Source organism: Akanthomyces muscarius, chromosome 6, assembly GCF_028009165.1.
Source record: "Akanthomyces muscarius strain Ve6 chromosome 6, whole genome shotgun sequence".
Taxonomy (NCBI): domain Eukaryota; kingdom Fungi; phylum Ascomycota; class Sordariomycetes; order Hypocreales; family Cordycipitaceae; genus Akanthomyces; species Akanthomyces muscarius.
The window spans coordinates 1,504,593-1,517,290 of record NC_079246.1 but is presented as its reverse complement, the minus strand read 5'-3'; the positions used below and the strand labels follow the sequence as shown (position 1 = coordinate 1,517,290).

The following is a 12,698-nucleotide window of genomic DNA, read 5'->3' as shown; positions in this document are numbered from 1 at the left end:
CTAAAAAAACAGCCAAGGTCGGAAGCCACTGCCCAAGGAGCGCTTCGCAACCACGAAAGTCACAACAAAATTTCACAGCATGCTGAGCAAGTCTTCCACATATCTCCTCGTGTCGACACCGATCCCTTGCGCAAGCCTCCCCACGGCGTCCGCGCCTCCACCTCCGCCCCCCAAAACACCGCTCCCCGACGAGACGTGGTCACTGGCGCGGCGTATCAGAAAGATTTCCTTGCTCGTTGTTGCTAGGCCCAGCATCGCTAGTCCTGCCTCCGAGCCCCCCGCCTCCGAGCCTGGCCGAGGTGAGGGCGGCGCCGATGTGGCTGGCGAGTCTCGCGCTCTCGGCTGCTGTTGCTGCTGTGTGGCTCTGGACCCAGCCTCGCGCTGCACGAGCCTGGTCCAGACCACCCACCATCCGCGGCTCGTCTTTTGCGTGCGCTCCAGGTCCGTGACACGCGGCGACCGCGTCCCGCTGTACAGGTTAAGCACATGCAGGTGCGTGTTGACGGCGTCGGCGCGGGACCACCGCTGCGCGGACGCATGGTCGTCGGCTGGATATAGATGGTCGGGGATGTTGGGCACAGTGGTGTGGACGGTGAGATCGATCGGGTTCCAGACCAAGTCGTAGATCCCAGATGCGCCGCCGCCGCCACGACTGGTGTCTGGCCGCTCTGGACGATATTGGGTAGACGCAAGCAGCGGCCTGCGCAAGGGCGAGAGCTGGTAGTGCAGCGATCGATAGAGCGCGTCCCATGCCAACGAGTCCGTTCGCAGGCGGAACAGAAAGATAAAGACAAAGGGCCGGTTGACGTAGACTACTACACGCAGCTTCTCCGACTTGCTATTTTCTAGCGCGCCCGCCCCGGGACGAAGGTTTCCACGCATCTGCAATTCCGTGAGCGTGGCGCCGCTGGTATCTGTTGCTTCTTGGCTTGGCTGGCCACTGATGTCGTTGTCTTCGAGCTCGACGTGTATGGTTCGCAAAACGGTGCGAGAGTCGTGCTCAGATTCTGATTCATCAGACGCAGCACCACCATCATCGTACCCGCCGTCGTGCGCTTCCTCGATCTCACCCATGAGGCCGATGAGATAGTGACCCGCTGCTTCCTGCGATGGGGTCTGCTTCGGCATCGGGGGACGTTTGGGGGCCGCTGGATCTGCAATTTTCGAGGCAGGACGTTCTTTGGGATCGCCAGTTTGTTCGGTGGAAGACCCAGAAAGACCCGATACACCGGGAATGGTCCAGTATTGACCGTAACCGAGTTTCAGATAGCTCACCATCTTATCCAGTTTGCCATCATCAGCTTCAGTGGCTTGTGGTTCTGAAGCTTGACCACCGTCCGCTTCTCCAGTCTTCCGAGGAGTCGGTTTACTGCCGGCTGCGTTAGGGGCCGGAGGGTCAGACTTCTGGGCTGCTAGGGCTTTGATTGTCGATTCGCTGCTTTGCACGGAGACTAGCGGAGGCCTTGTTTGGCCTGTACCTTTCGAAGCCATTTCAGACGTCTTGGGGGTGTCGTCTTCAGGTCCAGCCTTCTTCGCTCGAGCCTTGCGTGTTGAGACTGGGCTCTCAATAATGCCATAAGCATGCTCCCCCCAAGTATACAGGTCCTCCACCCAGTGCGTCACGTCTCTCAGGGACTTCCTAGACAGTGCACCTATGCCTAGAAATATGGCTCCATCGTCGATTGAAGGCTCTCTCCCGCTGCCCAGCCAGGGTGGAACAGCGTTGCCTTTTGCTTCTGTTCCGTCATCATCCTCGCTGCCAAACTTGGAAACCACCAGGTCCACAAGACCCTCGGTCCTCCCAACTAAGCCCTCAAGAACCTCGCGCTCGCCGCTGCCGCGATCTTCCTCACCGACGCCGACGCCAAGCTCACCCGATGCTGCGATATTAATGCCCTGGTAAATGTCTCGAGCGGGATTTCCATGAAGTGAGACGTTCCACGTGGATAGGAAAAGATCCCAGTAGCGACTGAGAACGGCAACAAACTTGGGCCGTGATAGGCGCAAGAATAAGGAGCTCAGCGAAACGTCGTGGTGCATCAAAAAGATGCGGTGTGCACGTTGAAGATCGCGCAAGATGAGAGAGGCAGGTTTCATTTCTTTGGTGTTGTAGTCGTATTTCTCCTCTTGCGGTTCAGTACTCTTAGTCAAGAGCCGTGGTGGCAACGGTGTCTTGTTAAGGTCAATGCTCTTGGTCACGAGTTAGTGATTTAGGGCTTCTCCTGACCAAACAAGCGAGCGTCTGTTCTCGTCGACTTACAGCCAGGATCCACCAGCCAGACTCGAGCTCATGCACTATGACTCTTGTTGTCTCTGTCTCGATGCTGTCCACAGAAGCGCCATCGGTGAAGCCCTGTCCGAAGCTGACCATGCCCTGCGCCAGGCCAATCTGGCGCAGGCGCTCGTTGCGCTCCTCGGGTGAGATGCCCTCGGTCGGGCGGCCTCTGGTACGCGCGCGGCGGCGCTTCGAGGGAGCGGCGGTCTGTAACGTGACTGAGGCATAGTAAACAATCTGGTCGTCGATTGTATCATCCGTCATGCCCAGGGACGGGTTGTAGATGGCGAGGAAGCCAAGCCGCGCGGGCACAGGGCTGCCGGACGCGGGGACCGCCATGCCAGGCTGTCCCAAGGTGCGGACCAGAATAGCCTTTCTTGAAGTAAAAGTTATCGATTGTGATGGCTTGAGATAGCTTTAACTGATTGTCATCTCTCTGCAAGTCCCAGTATCCCAGGTCCAACCTGGGGCGTGGCCGCTTGTTTGTGAAGATGGCGAGGTCGCGTGTTTGGCGGGGCAGAGAGGCAGCTACGTCGTGGTGACGAAAGTTAACCACCAGCCCCAAGTTTGATCTGCATGACGGCCCTGCTTGCCAACCAAGACTGCACTGAAATTGCTGGTTTATACACAGGCATCTGATCTTATCTGAAGACTCAAATTTGATGCTCGCTGCAATTTTTTTTTAATATATTTTCTTTACGTTTTCAAAGGCTGGCATAGATCTGCTCCAGGATGACGTATTTGGCTCTATGGAGCTAACCAAAGACCGCCATGTTAGTCGGCGCAGCAGTGTCTGCAAAAGGTCAAAACATTAGACGTAACAAAAATCAATATGCTAGGCTTCATAAGAAAATGGTATCTGGAAATCACATCGCAAAGACCCGAGATGCGCAACCACGCTGCCCTACAGCGTGGTTTGGCGTCTCTTCCACGCTAGGCGGCGCTCGTCGATAACTTCCGCCCCTTCCTCGCCGTCGCTACTATCCCTGCCCTTGCGGAGGATGGTAATGAACTCGCGATCTCTTCCACGCTTCAAGTACAGCAGCCACATAAAGTAGAGACAAAACGTGACCATCGTGAGTGGCAGCGTGATGACCCAGTAGAGGCTAAACTGCGGCAGCGTGCCGACACCGATGGATGGAGAATCAGGGTCCGCCTTGGTCCATTCAAACATGGGCATGGAAAACATGGCCGAGACAAAGCTTCCAGGGAGGAAGAACATGGTGACAATGGCGAGTGTCTTCATGGACGACGAGTCGCGGTAGCTCGCGTGGGCGATTTGTTGACTGTTCAGGCTGTCCTCCTGCGTTATAATGTTGAAAATCTGAACGTTTTAGCTTGTTGTAGGCAAAACAATGGAACTGAAGCTCACATACGGCATTGATTTGGATATCCACGCGCTTCATGGTGTACCGCGTATTCAGAACCTGCATCTCAAGCCTCTGTTCGAGCACGTCAACGTGATGCCGCAGCAGCTCCTGGGCATTGAGCGCTGCACCGCCAGTCTTGGCGAAGCCTTGCTTATCCAGCTCCTTGGTGATGAAGTGTAAGACCTTTTGGATAGAAGTGCTCTTTCTGTCGACGCTGGCGAGCTTGCTGGCTGACCCGCTAGCTTGGACAGCCAACAGGCCGAGCTGGTCAGCCGTCGTGGACCCTGTCGCCCTGCTTCGGAACGTGTGGTAGCCTGTTTTCGTTTCGATGTCGCTGATGGCGATTTTGATGCGGCTTTGCGTCACATCAATTTCAAATCCGAGCTGCATGGCCAAGAGTAACGCGGGGGCCATGCTGTTCAAGTATAGATTGGCGCAAAAGGGCGAATCCAGCAGCTTTCGGAGCATGTTGCCTGGCGTGAAGCCCGCCGTGGCAGGTTTCTCGACGGGTCTGTGGGTGGCCGTGTCTCTCGTTCCACGATCTTCCGTCATGTATATGATGCCTTGGGTCGGCGCCTGCTTGCCATGTGCCGCGTCGCCCGTGTAGCGCACCTGCGACCAGATGGCAGCCAGTTTGGGCGCATGGTTAAAGGAATAGCAGCGAAGTTCTGCGTCTGGTGCCACTTTGACGTTGGGAAACGCGGTGACGCTCGTGATGGTACCCTTCAAGAACTCATTGGCAAGCTTCAACCCGAAAGCCTTGAGGAGCTGACTGTGGGTTTCTTTGGCGATGCTCACAGTCTTTTTCTTTGTGTTGCACGCCGTCTGGATGGTGACTAGCACAAGCCGAAGGAGCAGCGTGTGGCCCGGGTTGGCGTCCGTGCCGCCGCCATTTTCCAGCCAATCTGGCACCTTGGCAGACTCGATCTTGGGAAAGCGCTGCACAACCTTTCCGCTGTCGTTGTGGGCCCAGACCTCGTACGTATCGCAGGCACGAGCGCTGTTATCGAATTCAAGCGCCAGCTCACCAGCGTTGGTCGCGAGCTGACCTGCTTCGGCCAGCTTTTTGTATATCTCATCCATGATTTGTCGCTAGACACTGCCAGAACATGAAGTTAGTCCTGCGGCAAGGCACAATATAGGAGGAGTCAGAGCAAGTCGCCAACGAGAAAAAACGTCGGGGGCTGCCTTGCTTAAGGGTTGGCCGCTGACCACACGCACAGCCTCGAGGCGGCCGCCTGCTGTGGCCAGCCGCTCAGTGGTGAGGCTGAGTGCTGCAGCCCACTGCAATGCAACCTTGCTGCAGCGTGAAGGCAATGCAATTGCGGCGGTTACCGTCCAATGGGTCGCATTCTGGTTCAACTGGTTTCGTTGTCGCTGACCGTCGATGAGGGAAAAGCGCGACAACACGCATTTGCTACATTGCTCTTAGACAATCCATCGACGTTTCAGGCAGGACTAGGATGGTGCGGGTGCGAGGCAGCCTGACCTCAGCACTACAAATATTAAACAACTACCTAAAAACTCAAGTTGTGTTTCAGTGAACTAAGTCGGCTACAGTGGCGATGTAAATGAAGCCCGCGGGCCGGTCCGCACTGATGGATCTGACACGGTGGCTGAAGCTTTTCTGGCTCCGGTGTTTTCAGCTACAACAGTCCAACCACGCGACGCCAACTCATCATGGGCGCTTAACTGCAGATGAAGGGAAATCTTTGTGATAAAATTAGAAGTTGCTCGCCTCATAAAATCCGCTCATCAAAACTATATACAGATACATTATATGCATGAAATTGCTCTTGTATGTGAAACGCCCGGCTTCTTGGTAAAAAAAAAATATATATAAATCCAGCTCCTGCGCCGTGTAGTCAACTCTGGCACAGCCTCCGTCCATTTTGTTCCGACTCGCTCATCTAACCATCACTTTGCGGTCTTCATCTCTGCTCGCCGCTGGGGAGCTCGTGAACCTGGTTCTGCTCCACCGGCGCATAGTAGCCCGCAGAGGTATTTTCCGCCTTGGGGTGCGCGGCGCCGTAGTACCCCTTGTTGTTGTAGTTTCCATCACCGTAGTCGGCAGGCCGCTCGTAGCCGCCAATCTCTTGCGGCGCGTCGGCGGCGCTGGCCTTCTTCTTGGCGCTGCGTCGACGCAGGAACCAAAAGGCGAATCCGATCAGCGCAAGGCCGGCGACGGGCCCCACGACCGCGCCGGCAACCCAGGCCTTGCTGGAGCTTCCGGACGACGACTCGGGGGTCGAAGTCGGGGATGTCGCGCCGGACGATCCCGCGGTGCTCGGCGTGGTGCTGCTGCTGCTCAGCGACGTCGTCATGCTGGCCGAGTTGCTCGTGGGCGTGCTGCCGGTCGAGGCGGATGTCTTGGTCTTGGTCGCGGACGTCGAGGTGACGGGGACGGTGTCGCGGTACGCCTGGATGGCGAACCAGTACTGGGCGCAAAAGATGCTCGAGGTGACGTCGGCCTTGGCGCCGGGGGCCGACATGATGGACATGGTCTGGCACACGGCGGAACCCTGGCATGATCCCACGGCATGGTTGTCGTAGCTGATGATGTTGTCGTGGCAGGCTGTGGGCATCGGGCACTTGCTCTTGTCGCAGCATACGGCATACGTGCCTGATGTTGTAAAGGTGCCCTGAGGACATGTGAGAGCTTCGGCTGTGGTGATGGCGTTAGAGGAGACTCGATTTGACAAGTGCTGGTCATTAGGAGTAATGCATACTGGTGCCATCTGGATGAATGTACCAGCCCTCAAAGTTGGGGGAGGCTGTGATCTGAGCCATGATGCTTGAAATGAGTGCGACGCTTGGGATGGACAAGGCAAGAGGACACTGTCTACCAGCTTCTGGTAGATGTACCAGGAAAAGATTACGCGTCACAGACACAAGATCGAGAACTTGGGCAAGAGGAGCAGGAGCCGAAGGACTACGGGAGTTTTGTATTACCGACTGGGAAAATAGAGCTGGCGGGGGGGCTGCTGCAGCTACCTGGATCGCTCAGCCAGAGCCTGATTCACAGAAGTACAGCTGGCAGGGGTGTCTGCATGATGGTGTGGACGAGAACTACCGCCCCCCCAGGCCATTGAGGCAGAATAGGAGGCATGGGTGCCGATCAGAGGAGCTTGTTGCTTGGCCATTCCCTGTAGGGACTAAATAAACGACGACTTCACCAGCACAGAGGGCTACAGAGGCCACTTGGGCCAATCGTCTCGCTCAACAGCCGTACTAATAAAGCTGCGGCCCTGCTATTGTCATTAAATTGCTGGGGCTGCCCTACTGTCCAGATATGGGAGGGAAGAGGTCAGGGCGCGCCATCGTGGTTCTGACTAGTGCTGGGAACCCGTTTCTTTAGCTCATGCTCTCCAGATCTATAAGCAGGTTAGAACACGTTCCTGCCGTTGCCTGCGGCGCGGGAAGCGTCTACCCTGTGTGTGTGTGTGTGTCTGCAAGAACAACACACGACGGCGGACCTTTTCTTATCAGCGCAGCGTATGGTAAATTCCAAATTCTGCGGTTGGTTCGCTGAAAGCGCCCCCTCCGTCGGAAGCCACGAGGTTCAGAAAAGAAAAAGAAAAAGAAAAAGAAAATAGGAAGAGAAACAGGCCCCTGTACAGTGGGCGGCCTAGGACTCAAGCCCGTCAGCAATGCCATTGCTAGATCAGCCTTGCCACTGCCCACCACACGACGCCAAATAAGACCAGGGAGCCAATGGTTGGCACCACTCTACAATTTCCTTCAGCACCGAGCGGTGCAGTAATAAGCGCTGTGTTGCATTGGACTTTCTCCACTGGTGTGGTGGGCAAATTGTTCTAGCTCAGGAGCCACATGGGGGCCAGCGCGCCCAAGGTTGCAGTGTGGATTTTGGGGCTCTCATTTTCGCGAAGGCAGAGGGCGATTTAAAGAGCCTGCTGCTCAGACTCGATTGCGTGAAGCGCCTTTTCTCGACATTCGCCGTGATGTCAAGTCTCAAGCATTGAGTGAATATGGCCTGGCTGGACATGAGATCCGAGCAAGGTTGACGAAAGCAACCAGCTTGGGTAGATTGGCGTTGTGGCACCCACTGTGATCGTCGGAGTGTCTCTTTTTGCGACAAAATTACGAGAAATATATTGCACTCGCGACACACGGGGGAGTTAAAGTGCGTTGGCGGCCGACTTTCGTGATGCTGCCATAGTCAACGTTGACGGCATCCAGTTTCGGACAGCAACACATTTTAAGCACACTCCTCCTCCCCAGAGCCAGAGTCTCCTTCGAGTGAGCGTCTTGGCATTCTACCGTTCCAGCCATCCGCACAGGGGCAGTGGCAGCGGCCGCCGCTAGTTGAAGACATGGCTGGCTCTTTGGCTGAGTGCTGCTAAGAATAGCGCAGCGGAGTCGCAAGCTCACTGACAGGGTCTGGCACACCAAAGCTTTGAGCCATTCATCATCTTCTCCGGCAACTCTCAAGAGGCGGAATGCGAAAATGAGACTCGAGGACAAAACTCGACGAGTTTTATGCGATGGCCTCATTTTTATAAACGTGATACGCACGACCATCTCGTCCATGGCCATGATTGCTGTATGAAACAGACGCTGGATCAGCCACTGCCCGCTGACGAGCGTACCCACTCCTCCCCAGAGTACAGAGCGGGCTGTGCCAGACCGACCAGTCACCAGTCATTCGTCTGCCAGACAACGGACGAGGCTCTTCCAAGGCCACGGCCATATGCATACGCAATTCGTTCGGTACTTGCATTGCTGTTGGACAAGCATAAGCATTCTGCATCTTGCATTTCAAACACTGCGTCCAGCATCGCGCGTGAAGGCTATAGCTCCCAACTTGCCATCGCCTGAGCTCTCGCCTTTACCTTTCAGCGCAGCTCTTGACCATCATTTGACGAGCTAGTACGTCATCGTACAACGGCATCCAACCTCAACCACTCCTTCACAGCCAAGCTATCGTCACCGGCGTTTGCTTCCCCTCGTCGATAACTTTTTCTCGCCCACCGACATCGAATGCTGATAGCCTAAGCTTGACACACACACATACCCCATCACCATGGAGCAAGTCAAGCTCCTCAGGCGCCGCACAACGGACCTGCTCGCCAACGCACAGCAAAACATGGCCAGCACGCAGCAGAGCTTCCTCAGCAGCGCCCAGCAGAACATTGCCAACGCCCAGCAGAACCTCCCCGCCCTCTCGATGCCGCAATTTAGCCTGCGCGGCCTCGGCCAGTCCCCTACCAGCACTGACCACGGACCCAAGGGCACCTGGGAGCGCATCGACGACATCCCCGCCCTCCAGCGCTCCGGGCACTCGCTCGACATCGTCGCCGACAGCGCGTACATCTTTGGCGGCGAGGGCAGCGACGACAATGACATGCACGTCGTGCGCCTGCCCGTCAGCGGCGCCAGCGCCGACTACTACCGCATCACGGCCATGCCCGAGAAGCCCGACGACGCGGATCCCACCAGCACCGACGATGCCGACGAACAGGAGCCTTCAGACGGTGGTGCAGGGTCCGAGGCCGGAAGCGGCAGCATCATCAGCAGCCCCAGGATCAAGAACAAGGGCAAGGAACGCGCCATTGACATTGCCAAGCCAGACCTCGGCGACGTCCCTGCGTCGCGTGCCGGCCACGCCACGGCCGTCGTTGGCTCGCGCATCTTGCTCTTTGGCGGCCGCGGCATCGGCCCCGAATCGAAGCCCCTCGAAGAGGCTGGCCGCGTCTGGGTCTTTGACACGCGCACCCGCGCCTGGAGCCATCTCGACCCCGCGCCGGCCGTCATGGGCGGCGCCATCACCATCCACCCCGGCGCGCGTAGCAACCACTGCGCCACCGCGACCGACAAACCCCAGGACTTTGGCTCCTCAACCACCGACAACAACACCACCAGCACCAGCACCACGACTCCCGGGCTTCCTCCCCCGCCCAGCCCAACGACCCTGCGCAGCAGGGCGGAGAGCTGGCGCGACTGGGCCGTCGGCGACATCTCCAAGACGGGCACTCCGCAGGACCCCATCGTCGGGTACGTCGCCGAGAGCGCCGTCGACGAGGAGTCGCGCGGCTACGGCACCTTATTTATCCACGCAGGCTCCCTCGCCAGCGGCGACCGCAGCAACGACATATGGGCGTTTGACGTCCGCTCCCGCATGTGGTCCGAGCTGCCGTCCGCGCCGGGCCCCGCGCGCGACGGCGCTGGCATCTGCATCAGCAAGAGCCGCCTTTTCCGCTTCGGCGGCTTCGATGGCACCTCGGCCGTCGGCGGGCAGCTCGACTACCTGCACCTCGAGGTCGAGACGATGGACGACAAGCGGCGCCCCGGCAACAGCGGCGGCAAGACCGAGGTCGCGGTGCGCGCCCGCGACGGCTGGCAGACTGTCCTGCAGCACCCGACAAGCACCTACAGCAGCACCGCGACGCCCTTGGAGCCGCTGGCCTCGCCGCGCGTGAGTAGCATCAGCGGGCCCCCCGAGATCCCCGCAACGGGTGTGGTGCAGGAGTGGCCGTGCCCGCGCAGCGCCGCCTCCTTCGAGGCCATGACCATGGGCGGCGGCCGCGAGGTCCTCGTCCTGGCCTTTGGAGCCACCAGCGCCGACCAGCAGCAGCTTCCCCTCGACGACGTGTGGCTGTTCCAGGTCCCGCCGCAGGGCATGTCGGCCGCCAGCGTCACGGCCGCCCTCATGCAGGCCGTCGGGCGCAAGACGGGCGAGGGCCGCTGGACGCGCGTCGCCACGCGCCCGCACGACGATGAGGAGCAAGACTGGGCGAGCCTGCCCCGGGCCCGCGCCGGGCTCGCGAGCGCGCCGATGACGAACCTCGAGGACAGCGGTCTCTTGGTCTGGGGCGGTCTCGGCGAGGACGGCAAGCGCCTCGGCGACGGCTGGGTTCTGAGATTGTAGATGCAAAAGGAAAAAGGGGGGAGAGAAAAAAAAATTGACGGCTGCGCACATGTCTGAAAGTATGATGTTGTGTTGTTTTTTTTGCTTTCGTAGAGCGGACATCTTTTGCTCGCAAATTGGATATTGGGAATCGACCATCTGGCATTTGGCAGCACATCATCCGACCAAATGGCGGTTATGAATATGAACTTGTACATCTCGGCAATGTTATCAAAAGCGCATCACATCCTTCACACACGCAGTGACTCTATGCACCATGTTGACTTTAGTTGGTCATTGTTTTATTTGTATGTACAAGTCCATGCGAACCTCTAAATCTTCCCCACGCAGTAATATGCACCATCTGACGTCTATTCCCCTCCTTGACCGACGGAGAACAAAAGACTCATAAAAATGGCAATCCGACAAAGTAAAAAACAAACAAGACATAAAAGGTGTGGCTACAAGAGGCTTTTCTCGGGCCTGAGCCATGCAACCGACAGCTCAATTGGAGCCCGCACTGGTGTGCCCGGCTTTCCCGTCGTCATCTTTCTCTCCCACTCTTTTCTCTTCTAAATTTACAAATCGGCCCGCGTCGTCTCGGCGCCCCAGGGCTCGGATGTCAGGTTCGTTTGGCCCGCGCTGTTCTCGCAGGTTTGGCGGCCGCTGAGGGGCCCAGCCTTGGGGGCCTTGCTGGTGGCGGCGCCGTCCTTGAGGTCCTTGAGCAGCTGGGTGACCGACTCGGGCGTCAGGTCCTCGTAGTAGTCGTCGTTGATCTGGATCATGGGGGCGTTGACGCAGGCGCCCAGGCACTCGACCTCGATAAAGGTGAAGAGGCCGTCGGCGGTGGTCTCGCCCTGCTTGATGCCGAGCTGCTCCTTGATGGCCTTGACGATGACGTCGGAGCCGCAGCCGCCGAGCTGGCAGGGAGTCTACAGAGACAGGAGTTAGCCAATCATCGAGGGGGGTGAGTCGAAGTTTCCATGGTGGCCTGCGAGAAGTTGCCCAGTTTTAGAAGCCCTTTCTCGGCTGCCGCCCGTGAAAACCCTAGAGTTTTGCAAAAACGTACAGTAGTGCAGGCCTGGACAAAGAACTTGCCGACAGGAGTGCGGTTGTACATGGTATAAAAGGAGGCGACCTCGTAGACGCGCATGGGGGGCATGTCGAGCATACGGGCGACCTCGTTCATGACGCTGATGCTGGTGAATCCGTGCTGGCGCTGGCCAACGTCAAGAATCGGCATGACGGCGGCCTTTTTGTACTGGGGAGGGTAGCGCTTCAGGATTTCGGCAATGACCTTTTCGTTCTCGGCGCTGAACTTGAACGGGATGTCGGGGTTGTTGTCGGGCGTGTTGCGGTGCTTTGGGAAAATCCATTGTCAGCGTATCTGCTCGTCTGAACCGTAGTTTCTTTGCGTCTCCCGGTTTTCTTCATCAACACGCAGGCAAGACTCGTGCCGCGGCAAAGAAGTTGTTCTCGCCGCCTGCCACAGCCTTTTGGGTTCCTTTCGCCCCCGTCCGGCACATCTGCTGACCAAAACGCCTCTACTCGGCGATTTCGGCATTCAACAGCCGCCTTTGCCTGCATGCTTTGAAGAATCCTTCTCCACGAGAGAGCGCATCGAAAGGGAAAAAAACATCAATTGTCCAATCCTTACCACGTTGAGGGAATCGCTCGGTCGGGTCGCTGAGACGGAAAAGGCGCGGCTGGTCTGGGGACGGACGGCGACACGCGAAGAGGCGCGGACGCACGACCGGAAGAGGGGGGCGAGCTTGCTGGCCATTGTGACGTTTTGAAAATCAAGGTCCTCCGATTGTCCGCCGAGCGAAGCAGAGATGGGCTGTCAATTGGGGGCGTGTTGGCCGTGCGATGGGATGAAGGAGGGTGAGAGTCAATTGGAGCTTTTGGCAAATGTCCTTCTCCCGACACCAATTGGAAGCTGCTTGCAAAATACGTTGCTGTGATTGGCTGGGCGTGGCTGTAGGCGGATGAATGTCGGCTAAGCACATTGGCTGAGGTACGTACTTTTCACTACCATTGATCATGGTGACCATTTTTCAACCTGAACAGATTGAAAACTTCTCTTTTCTCTCTTTTTTATTTTAATTGAAAGATATCTTCAAATTCACGGCTTATAGGCACTAATTTCCACCCAAGGGACAAAGTCTGCCGGGAGCAAATTAGC

The 12,698-nt window shown here is 57.3% G+C and overlaps 5 protein-coding genes across 5 annotated transcripts; 1 reads left to right on the top strand and 4 right to left on the bottom strand.

The window, feature by feature from the left end:
- Positions 1–72: 72 nt before the first annotated feature.
- Positions 73–2,614, bottom strand: LMH87_000527 (uncharacterized protein; the record flags this gene model as incomplete). Its single annotated transcript, XM_056198447.1, has 2 exons — positions 73–2,190; positions 2,261–2,614. 2 exons carry the CDS (start codon positions 2,612–2,614, stop codon positions 73–75), a joined length of 2,472 nt encoding a protein of 823 aa, XP_056055395.1.
- Positions 2,615–3,179: 565 nt separating this feature from the next.
- On the bottom strand, positions 3,180–4,728 carry LMH87_000526 (uncharacterized protein; the record flags this gene model as incomplete). The annotated part of the gene is made up of 2 exons (XM_056198445.1): positions 3,180–3,599; positions 3,652–4,728. The coding sequence occupies 2 exons, from the start codon at positions 4,726–4,728 to the stop codon at positions 3,180–3,182; spliced, it is 1,497 nt and encodes a 498-aa protein (XP_056055394.1).
- An 848-nt stretch (positions 4,729–5,576) lies between these two features.
- LMH87_000525 (uncharacterized protein) lies at positions 5,577–6,435 on the bottom strand (the record flags this gene model as incomplete). Its single annotated transcript, XM_056198444.1, has 2 exons — positions 5,577–6,310; positions 6,375–6,435. The coding sequence occupies 2 exons, from the start codon at positions 6,433–6,435 to the stop codon at positions 5,577–5,579; spliced, it is 795 nt and encodes a 264-aa protein (XP_056055393.1).
- Positions 6,436–8,689: 2,254 nt separating this feature from the next.
- Positions 8,690–10,534, top strand: LMH87_000524 (uncharacterized protein; the record flags this gene model as incomplete). Its single annotated transcript, XM_056198443.1, has 1 exon — positions 8,690–10,534. One exon carries the CDS (start codon positions 8,690–8,692, stop codon positions 10,532–10,534), a length of 1,845 nt encoding a protein of 614 aa, XP_056055392.1.
- A 557-nt stretch (positions 10,535–11,091) lies between these two features.
- On the bottom strand, positions 11,092–12,296 carry LMH87_000523 (uncharacterized protein; the record flags this gene model as incomplete). The annotated part of the gene is made up of 3 exons (XM_056198442.1): positions 11,092–11,445; positions 11,583–11,873; positions 12,171–12,296. 3 exons carry the CDS (start codon positions 12,294–12,296, stop codon positions 11,092–11,094), a joined length of 771 nt encoding a protein of 256 aa, XP_056055391.1.
- Between the last annotated feature and the right edge of the window lie 402 nt (positions 12,297–12,698).